Raw genomic sequence first — 27,202 nt, forward strand, 5'->3', positions numbered from 1 at the left:
AGAACTGAAGGTAATTTTTTTTTTATAAAGCAGAATTAACATGAGGAAATGTGACATTTACAACATTAAAACAAGTTAGAGGTCACAAATTTATAGTTCGCATTTGTGTAACAACTTTATTATTCTGGTTGTGCATTAGTTACATGCAGTAAAACGGACTCTTTCGTGAAGTATGTGGTCATGTTTCTGTTTGTTTAAGCAAACCTGGTATTTGATCATACCATGGTCATCTTTGGGTTAAGGAAAACCACCTAAAGATCATAAGCTGTTTTCCCCAGCAAGGAGGTAGAAGAGGAGGTGGTGGAGTGTCAGAGATATTCTGGGAATAGATAGAAACTGAATTCTTGGAAAATTCCCTAAACTTACCATGGAGTAGCTACACACTGGGCACCGATTGTGTTCTGGATTTACTGCACCTCATGCACATAAATGGATTTGTGAAAATAAGAGAATGAAGACATTTGAAAGTCAGTAGAAGAAGTTTTACTAGAATATGACAGAGGTTCCCAAACTGTGGTGTTGGGATGTCCCAGCCAGGGAAGCCCCATTTCTGCACCCTTAAGGGTCAGGGCAATGTTGAAAGCAGCTACATGCTCAACATGGTCACGCCCCTACCTGGGACAAAAGAGTGTTTTTTACTTACCTGTGGCAGCAAAAACCATCATGAGAACTGGAAGTGGCCATTTTTCACTATTTTCAGTAGTTTGGAGGCGTGGGGGAGCCTTGCAGAGGGGTCCACAGGCTCCCCAGACCCGTTGAAGCAGCCACAGGTAAGTTTTAAAAAAAAACCTTTTGTCCCTGGCAGTGGCACAATCACAGCAGTTGCATTGCTGCCTCCACCCCCCCCCCCCACAGGCTCTTACATTAATTCGCAAACTCCCAGAGAAGGTGAGAAGAGATCACAGCAATTGCATTTCTCCCCCCCCCCCCGTGAGCTCTTACATTAGTTCCCAAACTCCCAGAGGATTTGGGAACAGCTGGCATATGAGAAGACATAGCAAGTAGAAAAGAGGAGTAATGATCACAGCAGTGAGTGAAACAAATGAGGTGAGCTGGATGGTGGAAAGAGATTTGAGAAGAGAGGCAGGAAGGCCAAGCAAAAAACCTTGTACAGGTTGAGCCTCATTATTTGTGTGGGTTTCAAGCACTCACTGGATGGCAAAAAACACACTATCAATTTAGAAGACAAAGTTTCTTTGCTCCGGTGATTTAAAAACAGCCTTGCTGACCTTTGTGATATAAGATAAGAGTCATTAAGAAGACAATCCATCAATCAGTCATCCTCCAAGCGCTTCACTCAGCTCCCCCCTTCGCCAATGCAAAGTGATAACCTTTCTTTCATGTGCTGGGGGGGGGGGGAGGGAAGGAAGGGCTTGCCTGGAGAGAGAAGGATTGATGGATTGTCAGCCAGCAGCCCTTTCTCTCTCATTAAGGAGGCTATTGTGTTTAATAGGTCAAATATGTGTTTAACAAACATGTGGTCGTCCTGACCACTTTCTTACTTTATATCCTGCCTTTTCCATACCTAAGCAGCTTACAAATATCACACTAAAATGTACATGATGTAAAATAATGAACTCATAATAAGAACAGTAAAACCATTGGGGGGAGTAGGGTGTCATTAATATGCAAGATAACACCCAGTTTTACATCTCTTTGCTATACCTAGCTGAAAAAGCTGTGGATGCTCTGAATCTGTCTCCTGAGTTGGTGAAGTTTTGGATGTGGGCAAAATGGAGGCTTTCCTGGCTAGGACATCTGCTGATTCAGTGATGGTATTTCTGACTGCTCTGGATGGGTTGCACTCCTCTTGAAGAATTGGGTTCACAGTTTGGGAATACTCCTGAACCCAGACATATTCCTGGATGTCCAGGAGATGACTGTGGCTCAGGGTGCTTTTGTTCAGCTTCATCTGGTGTGCCAACTTGCACCTCTTTGTCTCATTCAGACCTGGCTTCTGTTATCCGTGCCTTAAAGTCCACCCTATCCTCTCCCCGCCCACCACAGGTGCAGCCACACTGAAAAGGTACCTGAAGGATTTCAGGGAACTCTGAATCTGTCTGTTCTCTAAGATTTTCCAGGAACGCTCTGATGGCCAGACATTGTGGACATCCCTCCCATGGGAGAGTTATCCTCTCTCCCTTCCAGTTATTATGGAGAAGTCTTCTTTGTTTATGCAAGTCTTCCCCAATTATTTAGGTCTTGCTTGATTTTGAGAATTTTTTAATAGTGTGTCCGCTGCTTCTGTGTTGTTTGTGCTTTTACATTATTATTGTACTTTTAATCTGTGTTGTGAGAAACCTTAAATCTTTGGAGAGAAGCAGGATACAGACCTTTTAAATAAGTAAATCTTCATTTTTAACTGCTGCATTCTTAACCGTTCCATATAGTACATTTGTATGGTGGAACAGCAGAGGATATTAAAACAACACTCTTCAGAAAATGTGTTTTGTGTTGCAGATTCATAGGAAGTGTGTGGGGTGTGTTTGCCCCCCCCATGCCCCCTCCTTCTATAATAGTTCCATCTGGAAGCTTTTTAGAACAGAAAGACAATAACACAAACATTTTGATTAAATATAAAAAAAACTTAAAATGCTTGTATACCAGTTTGTATACAGAAGAGAAAAACAATCCCTCTGCAAAGTACCATGATGAGACTTTGGATGTAGCTACTTTAAGTACAGTCAGAAGAAGTGAGGATTTCTTAAGTCATTCATTCCATTTCAGTTTCAAAAAAATTCCCTGGCAGGCTCTGACCTGAAATGCACTTTTCTCTGTTGCTTGTTGCTGCCTGTGAGATTCAGCTAGAGCAGTAATTTTAACCACTGTGCATGGCACATTGGTGTGCCATGAATGGTCTGCAGGGGTGGTGTGGGAGTTTGGGGGATTACTAGTGTGAACAACTTCCTTTTGCCAACAGCTTAAACATTGGTTCTCTTCTATGTGAGACATTCTGTGATCTTTCCTAGAAAAAGAACATGCTCAAGTTTTGACCCCTGCAGCTTCTTTGCCTCGCCGTGTAATTTCCAGGCTTGAGGGAAACTCTGGGTGGCTCAGCAGCCCCAATCTTCCTATCCAATTGGGAGAGGCAGGGCTATTTAATATACACCAACTGATGTCAGGAAATGCTTGAGTGGCAGCCAAACAGACCAATTTAAGAAAAAGGAAAAAAAAAAGGTAGAGTTGTGACTTTTTGGAAGCCATTAGTTATACTAGGAGAGAGGAATATAATTTTATTTAGTGTGGATTATCAAAAAATAAAAGAAATGAACCTTTCACTTGCAACCTAACTAGGCTCTTTGGTCCCAGACCAATAACCAAAAATATTTTTTAAAAACTTGTTAGCTTCGAGAATATAAAGAGGTGGACTCTACTGCTTCTGCAGATTTGATGAGGAAGTGGCGAGTCCTAAATGGATAAGAGGGGCTTGAGATTGGGCTTCGTATGTGGAAAAGTGGTGGTGGAAGGTTTGGAAAGGGTGTGTGTGACTCACCTGTCCTTTGGCAATGAATCTGTATGAGAGTGAGGATGTTGGCTTTTGAAAATTTCGGGAAGCTGTGGAATGGGAGCTCTCTCTCTCTCTCTCTATGAGTGAGTGAGTGAGTGAGTGAGAGAGGTATAAAACAGGGGAAGCAATGTTGGATATTGGGAGATTTTAAATTATTATTATTATTATTAACAGTATTTATATACCGCTTTTCAACTAAAAGTTCACAAAGTGGTTTACAGAGAAAAATCAAATAACTAAATGGCTCCCTGTCCCAAAAGGGCTCACAATCTAAAAAAATGCAAATGAATACCAGCAGATAGCCACTAGAACAGACACTGCTGGGGTGAGATGGGCCAGTTACTCTCCCCCTGCTAAAAAAAGGAGCACCCACTTGAAAAAGTGCCTCTTACCCAATTAGCAGGGGTAGGGGTAGGGGTAAATGGAGTCTAGATAGCCATCAGTTGGGGATGCTGTAGTTGTGGACACCCTGCAAGAAGTTGAACGTGCAGGTCCATTCCAACTCTGTGGTTCTGTGCTTCCTTGTTACTGTTTTCATTTAGTTTTTGATTGACATTGATACCCATCCCATTTTTTGATGCTTGTAGCTTTGGCCTTTTTCAGCCAAATTGCATGTAATTTTCAGGAATTGTTCTGTTTCCTTAGGGTACCGTCTCTGCAAAACTTCAGAGATTGGATAAAAGAAGCCCCTTTAGTATTTTGTAAATTCTTACTTGTTTGAGATTTCCAGTCATTTTAGTTTTGCATTGAGGTTCATGGAAACTCATCATGTCTTATGACATTTGTAACTTTGGTGTTAATGTTGAAAGGAGGAGAATGGGCTATACCAGAGTGGTACAATGAGTGGCAAGAGAAATTAAGGAAGTTTCAACCTCTTGGAATGATGGGAAACTGAAAATAGAAGCTAGCACATATTTCACAAGGAATTGATTAGGAAGCTCAAAATATAGAGCTTCTCAATTGATTTCTTATGTGCTGAATCTGAGTGAACACAGCCCTGATCATGTGCCAATGAGCACAAATGAATCAGAGCTGTGTTCCCTCCCATCTTGCAAGCTGCTGCCGCCACCTTCCCTTCCTTCAGCCTCAAGTCACTTTGAAGCACTTGGGGAAGAGGAAATAACTGGTGATGGAGGCATTTCAGGGTCTGGCAGAGCATCTTTTCCTTAGTGGTGCTACAGAGGAGCCGCTGGATTTCTGTCCTTTGAAATAAATTCAGATCAAATGTGGCCTTTCCTAGTTGCATATAAAGCTGTTTCCTTGTATCTAATCTTGATGAGATTTTTCAGGTATCATGTCTTAAGGAAGTAGTATGGTCCCCAAACATTTATTTATTAAACCATTTTTACCCTGCTTATTTGCTGCCCAAGGGACTTCAAGATTAGGCAGTCAGAATGCTATAATTAATGAAGCAAAAATAAACTTTAATAATTAAAGAGGATCAAAACAGTAATAACTGACAGCTGAAAACTGACTGAGAACACAAATAAATGATATGCGGGCATCAACATAGCTTGTGACAGGAGTTTTAGTTAATTGTGTGCTGTGTGAAGCAGTACTTTCTTTTGTCCATCCTAAATCTCTTGCCAGTTCGTTTCAACGAATGACCCCTGGTTTTGTGTGTGTGTGTGTGTGTGTGAGGGAGAGGGAGAGGGAGAGGGAGAGAGGTGTCTTTGCATAATGTTTAAGGTTTCAATCATGTTCCCTTACCTTTTTTCCCCCATGATAAAAAGTCCCAAATGCTGCAACATTTCCTCATAAAGAAAATATTCAAGCCTTCTGATCATTATAACTGCCCTCTTCTGTGCCCTTCTAATTTCCGTAGCGTTTTTTCTGGAGCTGTGGTGAAGAGAACTGTACGTAGCATTCCTGATGTGGCCACCACTGATGTACAGGTGGTGTCTCATTATTTGCAAGAGTTTCATTCCTGGAACCCCCCTGGATACCAAAAACCAAGGATAATGCACATGCAATCCATGATTCAATGCACCTTTAACCCACGAAAGGTGTCCAGAGCCTCTGGAGGCTGAACTGAGGGCCAGTTCTAAGGCCTCTTGGAGGACTTACAAGGTCACTTCAGTTTTCCCATAAAACCAGAAGTGATGTTTAAAGGCCATGACCCGAATCCGCAGATAGAAAATTCATGGATAAGGCTCAACTTGTATTTAGGGAGATTATAATATTATACTCATGGGGTTTAATTTGTTTTAATTGCTGTTTGCATACAGGGTGATTTTTCTGTCTTGTTTTATAACTTCCTGTAAAGTTGTTAAAAAATGTCTTTCAGGTTTTCTTTAGGAGATGCTCGCAAGCCTCTCCATGAATCGGCGGTGTTGGTGGAAGACATTGTTCACACTCAGCTGATTAATTTGGTAAGAAAAATTTTAAAAATTAAATAGAAGTTACAGAATTTTTCTTTAGAAACCAGTCTGAGGCGAAGCAGAGAAAGCATATTGGGACTGTGCCCATTCCACTAACGATTTTTACTTACAGATTCAATTTGGGCATCTCCACTTGCTCAAAGGATTCAGAAGGCAGATGGGGAAGTATTACCCAGGGTTGACATAGTACGTGAGTCTCCTGCATGCCTATGCACATATACCTGTCCTCTTTAGTAAATTTGCATTGGTAGTGAAGCTACAAAGATTATGTGGATAAGAAAGATATAGCTGCCACTTTAAAACGATGTGTATACTGGGGTAAGCATAGGACAGATGATTCAGTATGCATCAATTACAGTCACACTGGGGAACACAAGCATTTTTACCTCCTCTGGCTTTATGATTGACAGCCCTGTCAAAGACTTCTGTCAAGGCTTGGCACAAATAAGTATGTGCAGCTAATGCTAGATAGAATACCACCAATTTTTAAAATAAATTAGTTAAGATCTTTTCATTCTCTGAGGCTGTACATAGTTGAGGAAGATTGGTGATTGTGTCCTGTATTGCCGGGCAGCCCAATCCTGCACGTTTCAGGCAGCTACCAGCAGCTCCTTGGGAGAAGCGAGTAGCTCCCCAATGGGGGCTACTCGATTCTACGGCGACCCAGAGGTCGACATAGAATCAAGAGCCTACATGTCCGGTGACCAGCAAAGCTCCACCAGTCCCACCTTCCTCCTGCCCTGCTCCCTCTGTCCAGAACGCCTCCTCCCACCCTCCCTCCACCTCTCCCCACCCCGGAATGCTTCGCCCCATGCCTCTGCCTTCTTCTTCTCATGCCTTCTCATGCCTTCTTCTCCTCTGCTCAGTGGTCTGCGTGACCTGCAAAACTCCAGTGCTAGCCCAGTGCCAGCCAGTGCTAGGCTAGCACTGACAGACCACCAGTGCTAGGGCCTGCAAATGTGCCTTTCAGCATGTTTGTGACAGTGCACACCGGCAGTGAGTTGGTGTGCAAAGCTTAGAATTGGGCCCTTAGTCTCTGCTTTTAATATGATTTTGTTTTGCTGCTGCAGTGTTTTTAAAAACTGTTTCCTGTGTTTTATGCGGGTTGTAAATTGCTTTGAATAGCAAATAGATTAATAAAACTAACTTTTATTGCATGTGTATCCCACCTTTTCTTTAATAAAACTCAAGGCAGTGTATATATGGTTCCTAGGAGGGTCTTCCAATCAGGCACCAAGCAGACCATGATCTTCTTAACTTCAGCAAGGTGCTTCCATCATGTGCCTTCAGATTGGCCAAAGCATTTTGGCTGCTACTCATACAGTATGAATTCTATTCTGTGAAACACAGAGATAACAGCTACTCTACTCGTCCACATTTTAGGAGCAGGTGCCAGGCCAGTTTTAAGATGCATATGATTGAAGTAAAAGTATGATGTCTTAAATAGAGAACTGCAGAGATAGTACCTGCTTGCAGAACCTGCAAACCTTTGATAGAGTGCAGTGGTTCCCAAACTGTGGATTGGGACCTGCCAGTGGGTCATGACCTGATTTTTGATGGGTCGCAAAACAGACAAGCTAATAGTTGACAAGGGAAATGTATTGAGCCCTATGGAAACCAAAAGAACAGCATGTGCATGTTTATTTGCAAGTAGGTGAATGTGCCTTGATCCGCTTTGAAGGGCAGGCTGAGAAGAATGCAATGCTATCAAAATTGTTTGGATTGATGAATTCAGGCCCCAACAAACTCTCAAGAAGGAAGTCCCCTCCCCCAGCTGACAAAGACATATTAAGCCCTATGGAATGTGAAACTGAGCTATACGTATGCATTTACTTGTGCATAGGCGACTGTGCCTTGACTCTTACTGAAGTCCAGGCGAAGGGGAATGCAAAACCCACCAGAGTGGTCCCAATCCGATGTCTCAGCAGACACTCTAGAAGGAGGCCCCTCCCCTGCTATAGTAAAAAGGATAAAACCAGAGGCTTGAGCAGCTGGTAAAGTGAAACTTTTTTAAAAGTCTCCTAAAGCTAGGTGGATCCAGACAGAATGTCATTTCAAAAAGTGGATCCTGGTGCTAAAAAGTTTGGGAACCACTGGTATAGTGCATTCTCACTATAGTTGCTGATAAAGTCAGTTGAGGAGCTGGTTGTCGGGCTGCATGTTCTGAAATGGGGAACTAAATTGGATCCTAGTTATCAAGAAAGGAATGACAACAAGGAAACACAGAAATTGTTCTGAGAGATTGACGGATCTCCAGAAGAACATTCCTCTGGACAGCAGATGAAAGCAGTCTTCCTAACTTCTCTTATATAGCACACATTTGGAAGGAATGAAGAGATTTTGATTTTACACTGGAGTTTTTTAGATTCTGAATTTCAAATAGGTTACTTTTGACTGGTTTATCTCAACTATCCTAGAATATAGGATTCTGAAAGAGCCTTCTTCCAAAGAGGCTTGGTAAAAGCAGAAGTGTAGAAAGACCTTGTAAAGTTTGAGTTCTTGCTTCTACTTCATGACCCATTTGTCCTGGTGAGAATTATAACATATGGACAAGGGGACAACAAAACACGTCAGTTCTTTGAAAAGCATTGAAGGGAGTCCATCATGATTAGTATCAGAAGGATATCTGTGGAGATGTGAATAATTCACTGAGGGCACAATCCAAACTGTGCCCTATGCCGGCCCAAGTCCCTTGGGCTGGCCTAGGAGGATCGCAAACGTGCTGTAAAGCACATTTGCGCCTCCTCGAGGGGAAGCCAGGCTGGCACTCTGAGAAGTACCAGCCTGCGGAGGCTGACATAACCCTCCATGCCAGCTTCCCCTCAGCCGCTTGTGTCAGCCCACCTGCGCCGACGCAAGCAGAAAAAGTAGGCATGGGGGTGGGGAGGAGGAGGGAGGGGGTGTTCTTGGGCAGGGGGAGGGCAGGCGATGGGCATCCCTGGGGGTGGGCGGACAGGGAGCGAGAGGCAGGGCTGGGATTCGCCAGTTATGCCGGATCCCAACCCCTGTTCCTGGGGACAACGGAGCGGCTTCAAGCCGCTCTGCTTTCCTCAGACTTGTGCCACCTCCAGAGGTGGCCCAAGTCAGAGGAGACCCATTGTGGCCAGCAGCTCTTACCCGGGGGAAAGTTTTCTCTTACCTCTGTCTGAAACGCTTCTGGCCACAGTCCTGCGCTGGATACAGCACAGGTTAGTATTGCGCCCTTAGACAGACAACAGGCTTCAAGAGTGCCAAACTAGTTAGTTGAATTTGTGAAAAGCACATTTAAAAAGAAATTTTAATGTTTCAAAGTAATCACCAAAGTAATATTGGTGATTTTGATTGATAGAGTAATAAAAACACTAATATGAAAGCACTCTGAAGCTGTATACTTATGGTCTTATACTATACCAATACTAATATGTTTCTTTCATAATAGTGTAAAGATAAGAAATCATGCGCAAGGCAAATACATGTATAAGTATGCATTCAAGTACTAAGAGCGAGTATCCCAACGTTACTTATCCTTGGACATGGGCAAAATATACTAATGACATGCACTGCTTGGTACATAGTAAAGCTTTCAGAATGTTGTCTGTTGAGGAATATGTCAACATGCACTATGTTCTTTTGTAATATGAATCACCCTGAGCAATCTTGTCTTGTCTCTGTTGAGTATCAGCTTTAATCACCTTCATCTCCTTCCCCCTCCCTCCCATTAGCAGCTCATCCAGAGATAAATTCATACCTGGTTCAAAAGGGTTAGGAAAATATTTGTTCATCATAATGACAATCTACTCCAAAACTCTGGACTGCCTCTGAGAGGTTTCATATAGATTTCAGCTGTTCTCTTGCTTCTCTAGTGGTAAAATTGAATATATTTCTCTTTGGAGAAATCAGTATAGGCAGCATATATACATACTGATATATATATCAGTATATAGCAGCTGTTATGACCGCATGTGTTGTTCTGTATGCATTTTTTTTTTAAATACCCAAGTGGCAAAGAAGCCACTGTGTCCACCTTACTCCTTGTCAGGACTGAAGCCTAACCCTTCATGATAATCTCACTTATTGAGATACCCAGGATAACTGGGCCATTCTCGACATGCCATTACTTTTGTTTTCTTTTTCCCCACAGCGGTCTTTCTCACCTTGTCAATGTCATGAATAGATGAAACATAAACATGATAACTTTGAAGGGCAGGTGCAGGGCACTATGTGTTCTACACATGGGTTTGACTATCACAGTTGTTGCTAATTTACACCTTTGTATACTGAACAGCAATACCATTGGTGCTCTTGGTACTGTCTCAAGTCAACCCTCCTTTCCACATGATGCCAAACTTCTCCATTTACTGTGACGCTTCAGCAAGACACATGGGAAGCTGAACATCACGGTTAGAAAGTACTATTTCTTCCCTGCACTTCCTGTCTAAATCTGAGGTTATGAGATCTGCATAGACAACATCTACTTCTCATAACTTCTCATGGCAACAAATAATGTTGTGCCTTGGTATGCTTGCAAAGGTGCCTGCCTGGCAAAGCAGCAGGTTAGCGTAGCCTGATACAATATACAATACAATACAATACAATACAATACAATACAATACAGGTATTTATATACCGCCTTCCTTGGTCTTTATTCAAGACTTTATTCAAGGCGGTTTACATAGGCAGGCTCATTAAATCCCCGTAGGGATTTTTACAATTTGAAAGAATGTTCTATCTTACAAGAACCACAACATTCAGGTGTTACTTTCTTAATCTGGTTTCACATTCTGGCCTCCATCCTCCCACGCTCAGAGCAGATGGAATAACTTGGCTCAGCTTGTCAGCTGCTTCAAAGTCGCACGGTGCCGGTGGCCTCGAACTGGCGACCTGCGGATGTTATCTTTAGGCAAATGGAGGCTCTACCCTCTAGACCAGACCTCCTGCCCCTCCTATATAGACTGCAATGTAGGCTATGGCTCAAAACAAAACAATGAGACTGATTGTTCAAGGAGCCAGTAAGAAGTTGTTATGATACAACATGGAATCAATACGTGGTTAGTAAGAAAACACACTCCAGAGGTGACACCACTAGTGACCAAAATTGTGGAAATCATGGTTTTTAGGAATAATACCATCATGTTGTGTATCATTATTTATTTAATTGTTTGATTTGTACTCCACCTTTCTCCCCGAAGGCACCCAAGGCGGCTAACAACGAATACAATTAAAATACTATATAAAATACAAATTAAAACATTATAAAAACAATAAAAACAGTAATGGTCAGCAATAAAAGACGCACAATAAGACACTGATTTATAGAAGTAGCCATTATAAGATCTCAAAGGCTTTCCCCGAATAAAAAAGTCTTCAGGCCCTACCGGAAAGTTAATAGAGAGGAGACTTTCCTCAATACGAAGGGGAGAGAATTCCATAATGCAGGTGCCACCACCAAGAAGGCTCTGTTTCTGGCTGCCGTCCCCCTCACCTCTCTTAATGGTGGCACAACCAACAGGGCCCCTCCTGATGACCTCAGAGAATGGACTGGACTATAAAGAAGGAGGCAGTCTCTCAAATACGCTGTTCCCAAGCCGTTTAGGACTTTAAAGGTCAAAACCAGCACCTTGAATTCAGCCCGGAAATGAATGGGCAGCCAGTGCAGCCGCCGGAGCAGCAGTGTGACAGAGACAAACCGCCGACCTCCAGCAACCACACGAGCTGCCACATTCTGCACTAACTGTAACTTCCGGACTGTCTTCATGGGCAGCCCCACGCAGAGCACGTTACAACAATCTAATCTTGATGTCACCATGGCATGGACCACCATGGCCAGATCCGCCCGAGACAGGTTCGGCCGCAGCTGGCACACCAGCCGAAGCTGGGCGAAGGTGCTCCTGGCCACAGCCGACACCTGGACATCCAGGAGTAGCTGCGAGTCCAGGAGAACCCCCAAGCTGCAATGTGTAATTTACATTAGATGTGTAATTTTCAGCAGAATGTAATGAAACAAACCACATTGAAATATCTGTGTTTTATTAAAAGTTATAGCCAAATAACCAGAAAAAGTAAACTGACTTATGTAACAAAGTAGATTTCCTTAACACAGAACTGACCAATGAGCCTGAGTGTTCTGTGAGCTAACAAGGTTTTATTAGGACATAGCATGGAATCAATAAGATGCTAGTATAAGTCAGCTCCATTTTCCTTGTATCAGAGCTAATATTCAAACTTCTATTCAGCTGTGCGTGTGTCATCAAGTTGGCCACTGTTTTTTGATTGGTTACTGACTGGTTGGGTGACCTGTCCTGTTCCATGGTACAATGGTTCTCAAAATTTTAGCACCAGGACCCACTTTTTAGAATGAGAATCTGATGTCATGACCAGAAGTGACATTATCAAGCAGGAAGTGTTTTGACATTCCTAGGCTGTAATCCTACCCACACTTACCCTGGAGTAAGTTCCATTTACTATTGTTAAAAGCATATACATAGTAGCCTGTTAAAAGTAAAGATCTGTAACATTTCCCCAAATGCAGTCACATACCATGGTAGCATCAAGGCTAATATATTAAAAATAAAATATTGTAATGAAATTGGCTTGCGATCCACTTAGTGGGTCCTGACCCACAGTTTCAGAAACACTGCTATAGTAAAATAAATAAAGTTAATGGGTAGGGGTGACACCATGAGTTACCTGGCTCTAGTGATGCCACTGGTAGGAAGGTAGGGTGTTGTTGGTCACTGGCTTAGATGACTTTTAAAGTGGATTCTAAACATTCATGGCGGACTATAGTCAGGGTTAACCATGATGGCTATATTGAACCTCCAGGTGCAGGGGCAGTATGTCACTGAGTACTATGTGCAGAGGAGCAATAGCAGGGGAGGGCACTGATGTTCATCCATTCCTTGTGGAAAAATATTCATTGCATTTATTTCCCTGTCATTATTATTATTCATTTCATGTCACATCTATTACTGTCTCCCAGCCCCACCTACCTCACAGGGCTGTTGTGATGGAAAAAGGAGGGGAGGAACCATGTACATCATCTTGAGCTCCTTAGAGAAAGGGTGGTATAAAAATGTGAAAAAATATTAATTGTCAATTTTTTTTTTATTCCAAGCATCAAATGACCTAGCTATGCCACGTGTGGCATGTTGTGACATTAGTCCAAAACAACTGGTCATCAGGCTTCAATACTTGCAGCTCATCCAATAAACTCTGACTAGAGATCACTGTTCTGTTGACTGTTTTATTGGATAAATGTTATGTTGTTTCTAGAAGCAATGGTTGGCAACCTTCAGACTTGAAAGACTATGGTATAATCCTACAGCACCCGGTATTCCCAGGAGGTCTCCCATCCAAGTACTAACCTGGCCTGACCTTGCTTAGCTTTCAAGATCAGACGGGATCGGGCATGTGCAGGGTAACAATGGTGGAATTGAAATGGTAGTTCAGACATGCAAATTAATCTGCTCAGAAGTGTCTTTTGTAAAGTGACTTTCTCTTTTGTGATATATTTTGAGATGTGAAAACTGTAACAAAGGTCAAAATCTCAATATCTAAGATTCTTGATTTCAGTATTTGTGAATTAGTGACATGGGTTTTAATATTTTGTTATCTGATTCTTAAAAATGAGATAAATGTTCATGAATTCATGTTCAGAAATTAACCCCCTGGCAAGAAATATATAAAAAATACTGTTCAGTCATCTTAATGTTCAGTCATCTTAAAAACTTATTTGCAGCTGTCACTTATTGCCAAAGCAGTACCAGGAAAAGTCCTTGTTTTATGAGATTGTTTAAAGAAGTAATAAAGCTTCCTGTGTAGGACATTAATTAGAGGGGTTATCAAAATAGGACAAACTAATATAACTTGTGATTGTATAAAATAAAGGAAGTGGAGATCCCGTAGGGATCTAATGAATCATAGGATGGAAACAATCTTCTGGCTAACTAAACAATTCAGGCTTAGTACAAAGTCATTGAGTGTATATACAATTCGGCAAACCGGAAAATACTGTGTGTTTACATGAATGGATAAAGGAGGTCACAAAAACCATCTGGGCAAAATCCTTGGAGTATTCATTCTGTTCCTACTGTAGAGTTAGTATATCTATGGTGCTTGCTGTAGACTCCTGGCACACCTGTTGATGCTGAACTAACTTGAGAGAATGTTTTCTTTTGTCAGGATGTCTGAGCAGGGGAGAGAGTTGTATAGAGTAGGCATTATGCCTCTGTAACATATCTGAGAACTTTGTGCTTTTGTTCAAGAAATTACTATACAAAATTTTTGCTGGTGTTAAGAGTTGGAGTTTTCTTAGATTATTTAAAAATTAAGTTCTGCATAAGTTTCAGCAGATTCTAAATAGATAAGTGTTAGAAATAGGTAGCCATTTCAGTACAGTACCTAACTATCTGCAGATTTTTCATCCGTGGATTCCAAACAATATGGATCAGATTGAGGAAAAAATTCAGCGTTACACACATCTTATGGTACCTTAACATAGCATTGGAGGCCTCCACTGCCTCAGGTTGTAAGCAGCCCGCAAAGTCAAAACATGACTGCGCCTTGTACAGGGACAGTAATAGCTCCTGGAGCCCTCAAAGAGGCTCTTTAGATATCTTGTACCTGGTGCAAGGCAGTAAACAATTATGGAGCCTGATGATCCTTCTGTGCCTGATGGTAGGACTTCTCCAATGTCTTTGTTAATTTCCATATTGCCCCCTTTCAGTCCCTGTATTGTGCTGTAGTTGCTAGGGGCAGCAGCCTTCTGCACGCTAACCTTTGCAGGTATTGATGTATTAAATTAAGACCTAATGTTGTAAGGTATTTGGATGTATTTTAACATCCATTTAAAATGCAAAGTGGCGTTTGAAAGAGAGAAATCATTGTAATTTCTAATGGTCAACTTATCTGATCTCAAATGAACCTAATGGTTTTGGAATTGGTTTCTAGAGAAGATTGGCTTGTTAACAGTATTCTGCAGTTACAAGCAAATGTGGTTACAGCTGGTTCTGGTTTTTTTAGCTTATCCACCTGATTGGAAACAATAGGTTTTTTATATTTTTCCATTTCGTACACTGACACCTAGTGTTCACTGTTCTGAGCTTTCTAATACTTAATTTTGTTGTTAATGAATTTCTTGGCAAGGCAGAGGCTGGACCTTTCTCAAAAAGATACTGTCATCCTTGAAAAGTACATTATTTCACTACATTACTTTCTGCTTTGCTTGACTGCATGCAAGGGAAGTGTTCTGTTCTGTCTAAGATTTTTACCATTGTGTGTAAGGAGTGTAAAAGTTGATGCATTGGTAAAAGAGATTAATCTGACTTGGTAGGAAAAAAATTGAAGCATAAAAATAATTCGAGGTGTGAGATGGAGATGGCCTCTATGGGTGATATCAACCTCTACGGAGTATTTGCAAATTCATATTCTCACTAAGATTTAATATTTGGCTTGATAAAAGATTTTCACCAAAATGTTTAGTTATAAAAAAATCAATTAAAATGTTAATGTGTATGTGGTGGGGGAATCGCAGTAGGTCCCCTAATCCACTGGATTGTGAGATATGCAATGCTGATTGCACAACAACATGTCTGGCAGACTGGAACCCTTTGAGTGACTCCTGTAGTGACATCCATTATCATCAGTGTACACGTGCAAGCTACTTGTGCAGCCCTCACCAAGAATGAGCCTCCTGGGTTGCTTTTTGGGAGGCATACACAATCCTCCTGTTCTAGGTAATTACAGTATATGCCAGTACACTCCAGTACACTCCATTAAAATGCAGTACGCAGTACGCAGTACACTCCATTAAAACGTATTTATTTATTTAGACCATTTATATCCTGCTTTTCCTTCCAAAAGAGACTGAGAGCAGCTAATAATCCCCCCAGTTAATAAAATACCTGTATTAAAACACAAGTAAGAAAACCACAGTAAAACAGTATCAGTCAGGAATTAGCTGTTGTTGGATCACTGGGAATCCTCTCCTACATGAACAGAGAGCATGGATTGTGCCCATGCTCATTACATTTTACTTGATTGAATCCACGAGACAATAAATGAATGTCTCCTAGCAACCAATATATAGCCATTACACCTGTTCTTCGGTTTCATGTACTTTCAGTGTATAGAAGATCATCATAAAACTATACACACTGTACAACTTAGGTTGCAATCCTAAATGCATGGACTAGGGCGTAAGCCTCTTTGAACACAGTTGAACTTAATTCATAGTAAGCTTGGGTAGGATAATACTGCATGACTGCCCTGAAATATGCTGCTTTTTATTTTGGAAGCTTAGTATGGTAGTAATATAATGTTTAGGTTAAGTCTTTTTTAAAAAATTCGGAACTCTAACATAAAGTGTAGATTTGTGAAACTGCTGTAGTATCAGAATATTTTCCTCCTGCTTGACAAAATACTTAACCAGAAATTGCTTTAAAATAACTGACTGCCACAGCAATTTTAGCCAGCTTTTTACCTGGAGCATTTAAAGGGGGTGGGGAGGGCGAAATGAACTTTCATTCACTTGTTGTATGTCAAGTTCAATGTGATGTCTTTGATTCTTTGGGGGTTCCTAACTGAAAGAGACAACTAAGCTAAACTAGCAGCCAATCAAATTTGTAAATTTAAAGAATGCAATAAAATTTGATGCCAAAATAAGTTTTCTCTTAACAGACTAAGGAGATCAACAATGTTTTAGAAACGTTATCCTGTTTTCTTATTTCAGTAGAACAATTACTTGACAATTCAGCAAAATCAACTGGCAAAATGTAGAAGATGCACAATGAAGCTGCTTTTTGTTTGGGAACATAGACAACGTGGAAAACTGTGAATTACATTTTAGCATTTGTTTTTTCTACCTTTCATTATATATAAAACATCAACAACCACCTTCAGGTTGTCAAAGGAGGTTCTCTTGTCTAAGTTTGGGCCATACCAGTTCAAAATAGCTTAGCTCCTTGCTAGGGTAAAACATTTTTGTTCTTCAGCACTAGTATGTTGCTATTCTATCTATGAAATAGAACATACGGGTGTGCCCTTGCATCTGCGGAGGTTCCATTCCAGAACCCCCACTGTTAAGTGAAACAGCAGATACAGGTGAATGCCCCCCTTCCAGGGCTTCCCCAGGCCTCCCAATGCTTCCTAAGGCATTAAAAACACCACTTCCCATTTCACTGAGAAACCGGAAGTAACTTTTTTTTACACTGTCAGGCTCTGTCAGAGCCCAGCAGAGGCTGTGGATGATGTCTGCAGCCTCTGCTGAACTCAGAGGACTCTCTGGTGTTGAGGGGAACCATAAGAGTCAATAGTAGATCACAGTAAGAAAATCAGATTTATAAGAGAGGATGGTATTATGCGACTTCTGGCTGTGCTTTCAAGAAAGTGGTAGCGGCAAAGGAAGGAGTGGGAGGTAGATGTTCTTCAGAATCTTCCATCCTCAGTACATCAGGCAGTCCTGCTGCAATTGCAGCTCCCATCCCTTGGAACTCTAATACTTGCTGAAGACATTATGGGAGATGATGATGTACACTTTCCAAGTTCCTAGTCCTCCTGAAGGTGTTGCAGAAATAGCTCAAAGTGTTTATTAATGTATCCATATAGTAATTTCAAGGTACCTTTACCCCACTGTTCAGGAAATTACTTGAAACTACTACATTTACCTGCAAATCCACATTGCCTTGGCTTCAGGGCCGGTCTTACGAGCTGCAGGGCCCAATGCAAAACATTTCTGTACCCCCCTCTCTTGAGGGTAAATGGCACTCTGCAAGCACTCTGTAGTGTACAGCAAGGCACTCTATAGTGTCATCACTGCTAACTGCTGGGGCGGGCTGATTTTCAAACTAATCTGATTCTGAGGCGGGTGGGCAGGCCATCCAGTGGCAAGGCTCCGTTCTTAATGCTCTTAAAGCAGGGCCAGCTGTAAGCAATTGAACTAATTTCTCCAAGCTAGGCCCCATGCCTAAGGGACCCCCATGCTAGGTTAATCTTACTCTAGTCTTGTACAAAGTTTTATATTAAAAGGTGCTTAGATCCATTTGGTCCATTAACTGATAAGCAGGTTTTAAGGTCACATTTTGATTGCTTTCCATTCTACCATAGAGATATAGAAATATAAATTCTATAATAAATTTCATGTATACCTCCAAGTTTCTACAGACTTTGGCTGTAGACTTGGGGCCCTGCAAAAAGTGTTTCCAATTGGGTCCCGCCGTTCCTGTGGCCAGCCCTGCCTTGGTGGATAGGACTTTGGGAGCAGTTTCTGCACTCTCACCAAATTCTCAAGTCAATCAAGAAGAATTGGATTGTTAATAGTACTAAATACCAATGACAGGAATAGCAAGATTGTTAGAATTACACTCATCCTATTGATTGCCAAATTTAGGACCATACAAGTACAGTCATGGCACCTCGGTTCTAAAATCCAATCTGAATATAAGCTGAACTGGATCTAGAAAATACCAAGATGCAGTTCTGGAAGGCATTTTGACCTGCAGTGCAGTGAAAAACATTAAGCAATGTTAAAACTGTTTCGCTAGAGCAGGGGTGCCCAAACCCCGGCCCGGGGGCCACTTGCGGCCCTCAAGGCCTCTCAATGCGGCCCTCAGGGAGTCCCCAGTCTCCAATGAGCCTCTGGCCCTCCAGAGATTTGTTGAAGCCTGCACTGGCCCAACGCAACTTCTTTCAGCGTGAGGGCGACTGTTTGACCTCTCGTGTGAGCTGTGTGATGAGAGCTCCCTTCACTGCTTGCTCTTTCACATCTGTGACGCAGCAGTGGCAGCAAAGGAAAGGTCAGCCTTGCTTTGTAGAAGGCCTTTTATAGGCCTTGAGCTATTGCAAGACCTTCATTCATTCATATAAGTTCATCTTTAATATATTCATTTATGTAAACTTATTCAAATTTTAAATGTAAATTAATTCTTTTTTTTCCCCGGCCCCCAACATAGTGTCAGAGAGCTGATGTGGCCCTCCTGCCAAAAACTTTGGACACCCCCGCGCTAGAGTAATGAAATCATTGGTAAGAGCATAGTATTTGCCACTGCTGGTGAACTACTTAAGCTGTAGTCTGAGCTGAGGTCCCCTTTGACCTACATATGAGGAGTCCTGTAAAGTTTCAGTATATGCAAATACTAGGGAAAAACCTGTAGTGTTCCTAGCAGTAAGTTAACCTCACAGTCTATGCCAAGGTACTTGTTTCACAGTATATTCTTTATGATATTGAGCATGATGTTCAATGAGAGCATCCCATCTGGATGCTATTACCTGTAGGATGTGCCGCTTGTATATGTCTTCTGGAGGTTAGTTTTTAATGTTAAACAAAGGAAGCCGATTAAAACCAGCTGTGAAACATTTTCATAGTTCATATTTTTTACAGTGAGTGTTGAGTTACCTTGCACATGGCTACATGTCTGAACTAAAAAAGTAAATATTTTCCCTCATTAGAATTAGTATAATATTGATGTTCTGGTTGTTGATGAACTAAATGTAGCTTTGTCCTAACTTAGTACTGGAATGTAATGCTGCTGCCATTGCTATGTATTTTACATTACAATGAAAAATAATTGTTCATTTATTGATGGAATTTGCTGCAATAAGGACATTTTAGGTGCCACTCAAAATGCAAACTTTATGCAAACGTGCATTGTTTTAATGTAATATTACATTCAGCAGTGAAGACCAACCAGGGAAATGTGTAATGTATACAGTCATGCGCCAGTTAATGAATGGGATTGGGACTGCGATTCCCATTGTCAAGTGGTGCTTGATGCTATCTGGGAAGGGGATGCTCCGTTTCCTTCCCCTCCCAGAGGCTCAGACAGAGGGAAATCATGCCTCTTGCATGACTTCTGGTTTCACAGAGTAAGCCAGAAATCACTCAAGAGGCGTGTTCTCCCTTAGTCTGAGCCTTGCAGAGGCAGTATTTGAATATGCACTGCCTCTGGGAGGCTCAGACAGTCCTCCAGAGGTGAGGGGAACTCAGCTCCCCTTGCTTTTGGAGGGTTTGGGTGTGTACCCCCAAAGATCAAGTGACCACATGTGGTTGTCGCATATGTGATCCCGGCATTAGCTGGTAGGTCACTAAGGGGCACATACCTGTGCTAGTTCTAGGGTGATAAGGGCATCATATATATACTTATGAGGCTTCAGTGGCCTGAGTTCTGAGTCCTTGGTTCTTCTGGCCCAGGATCTTCTACACTGACTTAGTAGCAGTTTCCCCAGATTTTTCCTGGCCTGCCTGTTCAGCTGGAAGTGCAAAAATGGGACTATTTGCAGGCAGTGCTCTGTGACTGCCATAGAACACAGCTCAGTGTTAATTCTTAGAAAGGATTAACTCCTTCCAGTTCTGAGAGAGTGGCAGTGCAATCCTATGCATGCTTACTCAGAAGTAAGTCCTATTTAATCCAGTGAGACTTATTGTAAGTGTGTATAGGATTGCAACTGGAGTTGCTTACTATTCTGTCATGTTCATCTTCTTTTTTTCATCTTCTCATGTTCATCCTCTTATTTTCCTCTTCCCTGTCTTGTGAGCAAAAGGTATTAGTGGGATATAGTTGGGAAGGTAGTAGGACCTGATGAAAGCAAGGTGATTATAAAGAAGAGGCTTAAAAAAGAGCATGCCTAGATGTTTATAATTCCTTCTCTGGAACAAGATACAGTAGTCTCTTTAGGCGACATTGCAGTAATTGTGACTCAGCATAGACCCTTAGGTTTATACTGAATCTGAATTATATAATAAGCTGTTTGCATGATAGTAGATGGTTAAGACTTACCATTTCAGCATGGGAAAAAGGTAGTGTAACTCAAAATCTAGAGAGCTCTATAATTGCTCAATTGTATATTTCAAAATAGTAAACACGATTTTCTGAGGAAAATATTTTGAGATTCAGAAAACACTTTGAGCACCATTAACCTTGTTTGTTGTAAATGTTCTCATCTTGGAAAAATACCACACAGGGCACATGGCCAAGGACAGTTCTCCTTTTTAATATACACACGTCCGCTTTATCAGCAGCCAGTTGTATCTCATTCTGCTGTGCTTCCCCTCCTCCCACCATGTTGTGTTGAACCAGCTAATGTAAGTTAAGCAAATGGTCTGGTGCATGCACACAACTTTGAACATTAATGACATAGTAAAATGATATATTTCAAAACAATGGAACAACGAGGCTTGTTCATTTCACCAATTAGCAGCCTATCATTCCCAGGCAGATAGTTTATCTCATGTTCGTGTTCATGCGGCAGTGAAGTGTTCTATCATCAGAGAGGTAACAAGACATGTTGTACCATGTAAGTGAGAGTTACAAGAGTTTATCTCCTGAAGGGCTGCAGGACTGTACATTTTGGCACTGATGAGTGAGCTCATTAGTTGACTTAGATGCTGTTTTAGGGTAGTGCTAATTTCTAACAGCTGCAAACATGCTTTCATATGTTATCTCTTTGAACAGTTTAACCTTTTTTTTTGGTGCTATTTCTTGCATTCTTAGGGCCAAACTACTGTACATGTTATAGAGCATGCATGAGATTTAGCCTTCACCTTTATTTTTGTCTTTAAATTTTCAGTGGAAGCTTTTTAAAACTATAAATTGTGCGTGTAGGGGGAGCTATGCAGCTGAAGTCAGAATCACCATGGGGGGGGACCTTGCTTGCCCTCTGGTTCCTGCACTGCTGCGGTGGGGTATGTGTGAGGATGTTGCTCCTTGTCAGCAGTGAGGTGCCTGCGTGTTGCTTATTGCTGCATCTGGATGAGGCGACGGACACACTGTTCAGAGAGTGCCCCAGAAAGGACTTGTGTGAGTGTGGCTGTTGAGCAGCCCTGTTGCTGCGGCACAGGTTTGCTGGTGGCCTCTGTGGCCTCACAGCAGCAGACCAGAAGTAACACACTGGAAATGACACACCAGTGAGGCTGGAAGGGGTGGGGTCAGCCACTGCAACGCAGAAACTCTACTGCTTGGGTCACGACATGAAAAAGGTTGAAGACCACTGATTTCATGGATTCCCCCTACCCTGCATTAGATGACAGAAGAAAAAAATTAAAAGCAATGACCTTACTTGCCTTACTAGGCTGAATGCTAGAGAGACCCAGCCAGACGTTAACAGGAAGCAAGAAGCTTCCTAGTTCCTGTTAATGTTCTGCCTGTGTTTCTCTAGCGTTCAGGTTGCCTGCCTGCCTGCTTATAGCATTCTGTGACAGGAAGAGACATGAGTGCTTGGAGCCACAGAAGAGAAATGAAGGGAATGGGCATGGGGGGGGTTTGCGGGGAACTGTGGATAATTGAATCTGTGGATAATGGATATGGAGGGGATGCCTGTATTTCAAACAGAGAGCTTTCTATAAACAGAGGTGTATCTGTGGAGTATCCCACAGCTTATTTTAGGGTACAATAGTATGTTAGTTTCAGTTCCTTATTCAGGCTTCTCATGTAATGCTGTGTCAAACAAGGAACTGGGAATAGTGGGGTGTTGCCCAAGTTCCACCCCCCCATCCCCCCAGTTAAACTCAGGACCACCCTGGAGCATACAGTTTCAAGACGAACACATAGACGAAAACACATAGACGAACAAGCCCTGCTGAGAGAGAATCAGCATGGCTTCTGTAAGGGTAAGTCTTGCTTTACAAACCTTTTAGAATTCTTTGAAAAGGTCAACAGGCATGTGGATGTGGGAGAACTCATAGACATTTATATATCTGGGCTTTCAGAAGGCGTTTGACACGGTCCCCCACCAAATGCTACTAAAAAAACTCCACAGTCAGGGAATTAAAGGGCAGGTCCTCTCCTGGATTAAGAACTGGTTGAAGACTAGGAAACAGAGAGCAGGTGTCAATGGGAAATTTTCACAATGGAGAGAAGTGAAAAGTGGTGTGCCCCAAGGATCTGTCCTGGGACCGGTGCTCTTCAACCTCTTCCTAAATGACCTGGAGACAGGGGTGAGCAGTGAGGTGGCTAAGTTTGCAGACGACACCAAACTTTTCCGAGTGGTGAAGACCAGAAGTGATTGTGAAGAGCTCCAGAAGGATCTCTCCAAACTGGCAGAATGGGCAGCAAAATGGCAGATGCGTTTCAGTGTAAGTTAGTGTCAAGTCATGCACATTGGGGCAAAAAATCAAAGCTTCACATATAGGCTAATGGGTTCTGAGCTGTCTGTGACAGATCAGGAGAGAGATCTTGGGGTGGTGGTGGACAGTTCGATGAAAGTGTCAACCCAATGTGTGGCGGCAGTAAAGAAGGCCAATTCTATGCTTGGGATCATTAGGAAAGGTATTGAGAACAAAACAGCTAATATTATAATGCCGTTGTACAAATCGATGGTAAGGCCACACCTGGAGTATTGTGTACAGTTCTGGTTGCCACATCTCAAAAAGGATATAGTGGAAATGGAAAAGGTGCAAAAGAAGGCAACTAAGATGATTGCTGGGCTGGGGCAACTTCCTTAGAAAAGAGGTCCCTCAGGGGGCACGATTGAGGCATACAAAATTATGCATGGGAAGGATAAAGTGGATAGATGCTCTTTACACTCTCACATAACACCAGAACCAGGGGACATCCACTAGAGTGTTGGGAGAGTTAGGACAGACAAAATATTTCTTTACTCAGTGTGTGGTTGGTCTGTGGAACTCCTTGCCACAGGATGTGGTGACAGTATCTGGCCTGGACGCCTTTAAAAGGGGATTGGACAAGTTTCTGGAGGAAAAATCCATTACGGGTTACAAGCCATGATGTGTATGTGCAACCTCCTGATTTTAGAAATGGGCTATGTCAGATGCAAGGGAGGGCACCAGGATGAGGTCTCTTGTTATCTGGTGTGCTCCCTGGGGCATTTGGTGGGCCGCTGTGATAAACAGGAAGCTGGACTAGATGGGCCTATGGCCTGATCCAGTGGGGCTGTTCTTATGAGTAGACTGTCCCCTACAAGGCATCCCAATGTTGCATCCAGACCAATACCCAGCAGTTTATGCAAAACACTCTCAGCTGGTACTAAACCACACAATCAGATTCATTAGCAGGTTGACCCAGGTAAAGGCACTGTAAATCTTAAAATGTTGAAAAACCATTTTGAGCCCTCGGGGGTTCTGTAAACCAGCTGAAGTGATTGAAGAGCTGTTCGTGTCAAACCTACAAATCTAGCAGCATAATTTGCACATTAAGCAAATTGGACAGAATAATTAGCACTCTGTTTCCAGCAGGTGTTCTGTACCTGTGTCTGTCCTGGACAGTGGAGGAAAGGGCAGTGGAAGCCTTCCCTTCCCACCAATCAGTTTACCTTCAGGAAGTGATCACATCACTGGCTGTCTTCCTTAACAAGCATGGCATGAATTTTTGTGTCTTCCTGGATTTTGTTTCCTGATGATTTTGTGTATAGGCTTCAATTGTTAAAGTCTACATTTAAGCTATATCCTGTGTGTTTTTTTTAAATGTGAAAAACTTAAGTCTCTCTCGGTACTTTCTTTTTTAAAAACTGCCTTCTATAGATTTGGAAGCTCTTTGTCCTCCTTTACTTATGAATTTGCTGCCTTCAGCAATTCCAGATTCTAACATAACCATTCTTTCGGATCAGTAATTCTGGGAGTGAGAATTGGAGAGGGGTTTTTTTTGTTTTCACTTGTGTATATGAATAACAAACACCCACCTTCCATCTGTCCCTTTTCCTGAGTACGGTTGGGGCAGGAACAGCAGGACAGGACTCCCTAAGCCTGGTCCACGAACTGACAGGTATGCACAACATTGACCTGCACCCATGGATCAATCCTAAGGGGAGTTCTGCTTAGGAAACAAATTGAATGGATCTGGATCGGTTCTAAACCAGAACCCAGCTCATCACTTTTTGGTGTCACTTTTGCACAAGTGACATGCTCCTGCAAATCCTATTTACCGTAACTCAGGAAGCAAACTGTTGTGAGAAATGACTGCAGTGCAAATTCTAATGTTCAGATTCCTGTCAATTCCCTATAATTTATATTAATTTAGTCTACAAGGTGTTCTTTTCCTTATTCTGAATCTTACTTAGTCCAGTGGTAGTTGTGATGGTGATTTGTTTGTTAAAACTTGGAAGTGTGATCTGCTTAATTCTTGATGAAAAATTAGTTGGCTTGCTCTGACTGGAAATATATTGGAACACCGACTGAAACGTTCAAAGAATGTTGGAACATTTTTGAGTGCATGGCATAGTACCTTGATTTTAACAACCCTGTAGGTACTCATATGGCAAATTATAACCTTATTAGAATCGCCTTCACTTTTGAGTTCTTACCAAATAAAAGACTTAGCTGATAGAAAATTGGCTGCAGTACAGTCACTTTTGGATTATAAGTCTGATGTTAAAAACTTGGATCAATGAATGTGTGTGTTTTTTTTTCTGCAGCAAGAAATGTATCATGTTTCTGTAGTTATTTAAAGATGAATTTAATTGAACAGATTTAATTTAGAACTGATTTTTATCAGCTGTTAAAAGTCATAATAAGTTCATGCAAATACAGTGAATTCAAGTAAAAGATTGTTCATTTTATTTCTAACACACATTTTGCTGTCTTAAAAGTTAGACCATTTCTGGGTCTATTTGTGGTGCTGATTAAAAAAATGGCACCGGTTTTGCCTTGTCATGTCTAGTTTTGGAGATGTGGCATAGCCTCATTAGTGAATGGTTCAAGCAGCTTCTTCATGAGGAAGCCATGGAACAGCTCAAGACCATTCTTTTTGTCAATCTAATGCTAGTACTATTTTAAGCCATTTCTGCCCAATGTTGTATATACACAACAGGGATCAAATATGTACACCTGTGGGCTAGGCAGAAATGAGTTAATATGGCAAAGAATTGGCAGTCTCACACCATTTCAATTGGGAAAAATGGGTAGGGCATCTACATTTTTATTGTGCCTGTGTGCTGCAATCTGTCTGGTTTATGAAAGTCAGTTACCTGATGGAGTCATCCCACTTGGTCCTAGAATGAAAATATAGATGATGAGAAGGTTTACTGTAGGTTGAAATGAACCAAAATCTGCTTTTAGATTTGCTAGTACAACCCAAGTTGAAAACAACAGAGTATCACTGTGTTTTGCCAAATTCCCATTCCACACTTGGTCTAGAGAACTTGATCTAGAGAATTTATTTTAAGCTAATTAGTTCCCCTCTTCACTCAACATACCCCTAATCCTGCAAAAAGCACTGCTGGAGCCCACCACTAGGGGTAGCTCACCTGTTCAACCTGCAGAGTTCCTCCTTCCTCCACTTTCCTGCTAGCAGCTTCTCCAGCCACTGAAGCAACACCTTGGTTCCAGCACCTCCTGGGCATGTCAAGACCAGTCTCCAGCAGTCTGTTCCACTAATCTCCATTCAGTCCATCTAGTCAGTCCATCTTCTTTCCTCCTAGCTCCTTCCTTCTATACCCACACCCTTTCATTCCTCCATGTGCTGCTTTTAACCCTTTGAGGGCTTTGTTGCCTCCAAGTGGCTGCAGCTGTGCAGCATACTCACTGCAATCTAAGGCCCAGGTTTTAACCCCTTGTTTCTCAGATCTGCCAGAGCAAGGGGCACAGTTGACACCACACCCTATCTCCTGGTGAGATCTTGCGCATTTTCATTACACACTGTTCCCAGAGAGGATGTTTTGCCTTTTTGTGCTTTGAGAAATTAATATACCTTTTCCTTATAAAAACAATTTAAGGATGCAAGATTTGAATAAATGCTATTTTCTACAGCAACAAAGGAACTGTTCTGATAAGTTCACAATATAGCATGTAATCTCCACTTAGCATGAATTTATAGCTGACAAAAGAACATTTTATTGATTGTCTCAAAATAATGCAAATTTGCTGGTGTGGTAGTGTTCAAATGTGTTAGAAAATATCAAAAAGGACACGATGTCATGTAAACCACGGCTTTGAGGAATACTAAATGAGGAAGACCCCATAAGTGCAGTGAACATAACTTTAACCAATTCAGAAAAGGACTCGGTTCTGTCAGATTGTATGTCTTGTCTTTGCTTGTCTTATACAAAGGTGCATTTACATAGGTTAGTGAATGACAGTGTTGAGCTTAGTTAGGGAATTTATCTTGCTCTGAAATCTCCTGAGCACAAGTCCCCATATGCCTCAAATGTTCCTATTGCCTAGGGACAGTTACTGGTGGGGGGGCCTTCTTCTTGATGAATCACTCTCATTTCTCCATGTTGTACCTTGTTAAGTATTAGTGTGAGATGAAAAAGTTGTCCCCCTATAGTCTCTGTTAAATTTTGGTCTTGGTCTGTGTGTGCAGCTTCTCTCTAGCACAAAAATGCATGCACAGAAACACTCAGGCATCGTGCAGCACGCAGCCTATCATTTCCCCATATTGTAGCTGCT

At 41.8% G+C, this 27,202-nt stretch overlaps 1 protein-coding gene and 1 pseudogene across 2 annotated transcripts in view; one reads left to right on the forward strand and one right to left on the reverse strand.

The window, feature by feature from the left end:
• The window catches only part of SUPT3H (SPT3 homolog, SAGA and STAGA complex component), a 337,879-nt gene that overhangs the window by 188,164 nt on the left and 122,513 nt on the right, over positions 1-27,202 (forward strand). Inside the window, exon 3 of one of the 2 annotated variants that reach the window (XM_066637648.1) lies at positions 5,796-5,880. The exons of the other annotated variant lie outside the window; for it this stretch is intronic. Within the exon in view, the coding sequence (XP_066493745.1) occupies positions 5,796-5,880 (85 nt within the window). The remainder of the gene's footprint in view (positions 1-5,795; positions 5,881-27,202) is intronic. 2 annotated transcript variants of the gene reach the window in all.
• On the reverse strand, positions 13,184-13,300 carry LOC136637691 (5S ribosomal RNA; annotated as a pseudogene).

Source organism: Tiliqua scincoides, chromosome 1 (genome assembly GCF_035046505.1).
Source record: "Tiliqua scincoides isolate rTilSci1 chromosome 1, rTilSci1.hap2, whole genome shotgun sequence".
Taxonomy (NCBI): Eukaryota; Metazoa; Chordata; class Lepidosauria; order Squamata; family Scincidae; genus Tiliqua; species Tiliqua scincoides.